This window comes from Epinephelus fuscoguttatus, linkage group LG5, assembly GCF_011397635.1.
Source record: "Epinephelus fuscoguttatus linkage group LG5, E.fuscoguttatus.final_Chr_v1".
Lineage (NCBI taxonomy): Eukaryota > Metazoa > Chordata > Actinopteri > Perciformes > Serranidae > Epinephelus > Epinephelus fuscoguttatus.
In genome coordinates this window covers 15,624,419-15,630,418 of record NC_064756.1, presented here as the reverse complement: position 1 = coordinate 15,630,418, position 6,000 = coordinate 15,624,419, and the positions used below count along the sequence as shown (strand labels likewise).

Genomic DNA, 6,000 nt, shown 5'->3' with positions numbered 1-6,000 from the left:
TAGTCAAATAGGGACATACCATACTGTGACTTTTTATATACATAGGTAGATAGGTAGGTAGGTAGGTAGGTAGGTGGATAGATAGATGGATAGATGGGTAGATGGATAGATGGATGGATAGATAGGTAAAAGGATAGATGGATAGGTAGGCAGGTAGGTAGGTAAGTAGGTAGGTAGGTAGGTAGGTAGGTGGATGGATGAATGGATGGGTAGATGGATAGGTAGACAGGTAGATAGGTAGATGGATGGGTAGGTGGGTAGGTAGGTAGGTAGGTAGGTAGATAGGTATGTAGGTGGATAGATGGGTAGATGGTTAGATTGATAGATAGGTAGAAGGATAGGTAGGTAGGTATGTAGGTGGATAGATGGGTAGATGGATAGATAGGTAGAAGGATAGATGGATAGGTAGGTAGGTAGATAGGTAGATGGATGGATAGATGGGTAGGTAGAAGGGTGGATGGGTATATGGATGGATGGATAGATAGATAGATAGATAGATAGATAGATAGATAGATAGATAGATAGATAGTTGGATAGATTGATAGATGGGTAGAAGGCTAGATGGATAGGTAGGTAGGTAGGTAGATAGTACTTTATTGATCCCAAACTGGGAAATTCTTGTGTTACAGCAGCAAGTAATCAAACAGTATTTGGACATTAGAAAATAAATAAAAAATAAAATAAAAAAATATCAAATTGCAGGAGTAAAAAGATCAAACTATATACACAACACAGTCAGAAGTGAGGTTGAGGTTGTAAGAAATGTGCAAAATAGCTACAAGTGTACAATATAAATGTAACTTATTATTTTTATTATTATTTTGAGTTTGCAAAATACCATTTTCTTGAGCTCAAAATCTCGCTGAGGATTGAGGCACCAATATCCCTCCATACAAACCACCCTTTCACACTGTGTGTCGCCTCGTTTCCCTGGAGCACCTGAACGCCTCACTGAGAGCCAGGCAGCCACAGCGCTGGTACCTCCACCTGCTGGCCGCTGTGTGAACTACAGCCAGGCGGAGCAACACATCCTTCATCTCCGACCAGTCCAGATTGAAGGAGGACAGAGAGGCAAGCCGGGAAAGCGAACAGATGTGAACCGGACTACGAAAAGAGCACAAGCTGTAGTTTCAAGACGGAGAACATTTCCCTTCTGCTAATATGTGGCAACCCGCGTCGGAGCGACTGCAGGTAAGACCCGGGTGTGTGTGTGCGTGCGTGCGTGTGTGTGTGTGTGTGTGTGTGTGTGTGTGTGTGTGTGTGTGTGTGTGTGTGTGTGTGTGTGTGTGTGAAACGCTTCTTGTCGACAGGGCAGCGGTAAATAAAACGGTTCAGCCGTGTTAACAGTCACCGAGACCCGCCGTGTTGTGCATGGCTCCAGCATGGACACACTAGGTACGGTTTCTGAGCAGCTGCAGATGTTTTCCGAGCTCCGGCTTTCCCTTTTGTGTTGTTAGTCGTCTTTTAAGTGTAAGAAACCAGCTCAGAGTCATTTTTTCTTCGCCTATCTGTGTATCTCTGTGATACGTTTCAACGCACCTATTCACGTTACGCAAGCCGCCGGGGGTACAGTGCAACAATTTCTACCTCCGCTGCATTCCTGTGCCAATCCATCTCTGGAGATTGTCTGTAAATATCACTCAAAGGCATATTCATGTAGTGTTTAAACGCCTCTTTGGCCCACAGGCCTGTCTGAGCCAACTGTACCTTCACACTAACCCACAGAGTGTAACTGCAGGCCTCCTGCTCCTGTTGTTATTTTTCCTTCACATCAGGATGCGTAATCTTTCTGTCTTCCTCTGCATTCCCGTGTGAAATCTCTGTGGTCTGTAACCTGCCGCCTGCGACCTGTTAAGAAATAGGGCAAAAAAAGCAGCGTTAATGACACGTAGTTTGATATCCAGGGGCAAGCCGTGCACCGAGCCTGGCTTCACGTCTCCTGCAGACGTAATGCTCTCCAGATGTCGGCCTGCACACTGCCTGCCAAGTGAACTTGCACAATCCCTTCCTCTGCCCAGGCGTCAAGAAGATGGGATCACGAATTATTTAAAGCGAGAGTTCCGGTGTTACAGGCCTGCATCTGCATGACCCCCCTACTCCTCAATTAACATCCAATAATGTGGCCTGCTATCACACACTGGACAGCAGTCTGTCTAATATATATGAGCTATTAGTGACTGTTGAGCACAGTGACTGTCATTGTCAGGCTCAACAAGTGTCATCCAGTCACCGTGCATCTCACATTTTCCGTAGCCCGTTGTTGCTTAAGTAAATTTGGGAAGTGCATGTAAGTCTGTGAATCATTCCACTCACTGCACCCTGCCAGCTAACTACAGTAAAAGACAAACAGCCCCATGAACAGTCATGTCAGATGTTTTAAGGTGAAGTCAGGGGCGTAAATATAGACAGTGCAGACAGTGCAATTGCACAGGGGCCCCTGGGGTGCATATAGTTTAATTTCATTTTTGTCAGATATGCAGCAGTGATTTCTGGGTAATATGTATTTTGATGTCATCCAATTTTAAGTGTCTATAGTCTTGGTTTTTTTTTTCTGTTTCCACTGTGAAAAGTTGTGCATGGTCCCAATGGAACGGTTCCGTACCGTCCCCATTTTTGGTTCCCCTCTGTTGGGGTATCTAGCACACAGATCTGGTACTAAAAGGTGGAGCTGTGAACACTGCAGTCTGTTGATTGGTCAATAGAGGACGGTCACTCGGCTCAGGGCTGAGTTGTGGCTGGTTTTGAGGCTCATGTAACCACTGCTCATACTGTGGAGAGTTTCATTAGTAGACTGTAATTATAAAATAAAGGATGTTCTGCTGCCGCTCACAGCAGCTGGAGTCTGAGAAAAAATAACTTAATCACCGGCCAACTGCCGGCGACTTTTAAGGTGGAATGTTAACTTATAATGTTACTCAATGCATGAGCTGACAACATGAATCCATCAGCACACCTTACAACTTTGACCATCACTTTAGTTTTTATATGATGGACACTTTTAATAATGAGTGGATCTTCAAGTGTTTAATTTCAACCAGATTATGTGAATTGGAGAAAAAAGTGCTGCGGAGCGTCGTTCCTGTCGTTCCGGCAACACTAAACCCATGAGCTTGCCTGAGAAGGACTAAATACACAAACCCACCATTTTTAAATATCCCATGGAGAGAGACTCTCACTGCCTGTTTTATTTGTTCTGAAAATGTCGGCGTGCAACCTCATTCTCTGGACGACAAAGTGCAGACTGTTAAAGGAGGAAATACAGTGAGTGCTGGATGGAGCAATTAAGAGTACTGTTTGTGGTGGAAACCCTAGGGTCTAGGTACCATGTCTGAAGGATTATTTTTGGTTCCAAAGGTACTATACCAAAAGTGTTTGGTGGAAATATGGCTTATTTGTGTCAGAACAATACATGCACGATAGCATGCACTAGGGCCCGTTGTAACTTCTTTACACCACTGGGTGAAGTTATTTTATTTTACCATCACTGCGGCTGATACTTTTGTCAAAGTGGAAATTGTTGGTAATTTATTCACAGGTCCATCTCAAACTATGTGCTGAACAGTATTAGTATGTCCTTATCTCATAAATTCACTGTATCGTAAGGGTGGAGGAAAAAATCGACACAGCATAGTATCACAATATTTTTGTGTGGCAATATTGTATCGTCACACAGTGCCAAGTATTACTACTAGAATAACATAATCAGTTGCTCTTTCAGTCCACTAGATACGTTATGCTGCAAAAAAATGGCTGCAGTGAGATGAACAGACTGAAAACTTCATCTTATTAGATAAAACAGATGTTGACTACGTTTTCCTTTTGGGACACAATTTACAGTTGAAAAAGGCAATGAATTGCAGTATGTATATAAAGATTGTTTTTTGGGCGTTTTTGCCTTTGATCGATACAGTAGGACAGTTAAGCCGCGTGAAAGAGGAAGAGAGAGAGGGAGTGACACGCAGCAAAGGGCTGTAGGCTGGAATTGAACCCAGGCCGCTGCAGCAAGGATGAAGCCTTTGTGCCCGCCTGCTCTATCCACTAAGCCACCAGTGGTGGCTGGTCTGTTCCTTCTGGGCTGCTGTAGAAACATGGTGGTGCAACATGACAATCTCCGTAGACGAGGATCCGCTCCCTGTGTAGATATTAACAGCTCATTCTAAGGTAACAAAAGCACAGTAATTCTTATTTTCACGTGATTATACACCAAAGAAAACATACTTATTATATTATATTCCATTCTGCCAATATGTCCTCCTAAATCCTACACAATGGACCTTTAAGGGAAATTTCTAAAGTCTGGGAAATTAACATAATGGTTCTCAGCTTGGTCTTAGAGACTATTAAGAAAAGCCTGCTTTGAAAACTGAAGGAATTAAGTTTGAAAGACATGGCCATTTATGTTGAGTTCATGAGTTCATAGTTGCATTATGGGTAATGTAGGATTCAGCTATATGAAAGTGCAGTGCTTGGGTTTGTGTCCCTAAAATAATCGTGTTTCTGATAACTGCCACTTGGCTCACACCAGCGTACCGCCTGGAGTCCAGCTGCGGCCCAGAGTTGATAAAGAGTTTAAGATGTTTCAATTGTCGACTTCAAAACTGTGAAACGCTGGACTGTATGGCAGTGCTTAACTTAATGGATGACTTCTGAGGTGAATTTAGATCAACAGCGTCTGCCCGGCTGCTCTGTTCTCGGGGTAAACAGCAGAAACGTTTATGAATTTCTCATGGTCTGCCTGGATCTCTTCGATCAGTAAATTAAAGGTTAAAGTTCAAAATAACAGTTTAAGGATGAAAAAACGTTAAGGTGAAAAGTGGTAGTACAATGATAGCAATACCTGCACATTGCCTGCTTTGTAACCGTGGCAACGACCGTCCTTTAGACTGCTTCACCTCTCTGGAGCTGGGAACGGTGGGGTTTTCCAGAGCTGAAGATGTCAGGTAGCTGATCTGGAATGCGCCAGCATTTATCATCTCCTGTTTTGTTGTTTACATTCACTATGGCATCCGTCCATATTATTCTCACTTGTGCTGTCCTCTGTTGCCATAGCAACACCTGATGTCTTGCTGCATTTTTGTCTCATGCTCAGGCAGGGAAGAGGAGGGGGGGGAGGCGAAGAGATAAAAGGAAGTGTGGGGGTGAGGAGTTATAGGTCGTGGCGTGAGTTAAGCATCACCAATCACGTTTATGTCGACAATGAGAAGTGTTTTGGAGCCAAAATGTGTGTGTTGCAATGCTGTGTGTCGCTGCTGCATCATGTTTTCTGTCCATCTTCCTCTCTGTCCATTTCTCCATCCCTCCTACCTCTCGCTGACCACATGCCTCAGTTTCAGGGCCCCTTCCTCCCAAAGCAGAGGCCATGTTAGTTCAACAACAGATTGTGCAATACGCCATGGTCTGGGCACAAACACTCACACACGTACACACTTTCATACAAGTTGGCAGGCGGGTTAGGCATGCACACACACACACACACACAACATGCTTCCTTTTTGAGTATTCCAAGGGCTACCAAACATGTTTTTTCTCTGTGTCAGCAGCTCTTTCTTTAGCCATGGTTTCCACTTTTGACACTTTAATGTGTGTGACTCTGACAAACAGGGCTGAGCACATAAAAAAAGACGTGGACTTGACAGCGCAGTAATAGCTGACTGAGGTCAAGCACGGTGGGAACCAGCCACTGTCTGTGCATCTTTACTTGTTACTGCTGCCACCTCCGCCTGCCTTTATTTGTTTCTGTCCCTCAGTCTGTCTGTCTGTCTCTTTGTCTGTCTGAGGTTGCTGTGTGGCCACAGCTATGTTGTTGAGACTGTGGCCTTGGTGGCAAAAAGAATCCACAAGCAGACGGGCACAAAATTCCCATGGTCCCTTCGACACGTTGTTTCTTCTTCTTCTTCTTCTTCTTCTTCTTTTTTTTGTCAGCAGCAGACATTTGCCTCTTGTGAAGAAATGGCTTTTGGCTCACTAGTTTGGCTCTTCATATTTGATGAATGGGCATAA

The 6,000-nt window shown here is 44.1% G+C and overlaps 1 protein-coding gene across 1 annotated transcript in view; it reads left to right on the top strand.

Annotated features, from left to right (window-relative positions):
- Positions 1 to 1,018: 1,018 nt before the first annotated feature.
- Positions 1,019 to 6,000, top strand: part of pid1 (phosphotyrosine interaction domain containing 1) — a 44,570-nt gene continuing 39,588 nt past the window's right edge. The window contains exon 1 of the mRNA XM_049575951.1: positions 1,019 to 1,191. Within this exon, the coding sequence (XP_049431908.1) occupies positions 1,162 to 1,191 (30 nt within the window). The 5' untranslated portion in view covers positions 1,019 to 1,161. The remainder of the gene's footprint in view (positions 1,192 to 6,000) is intronic.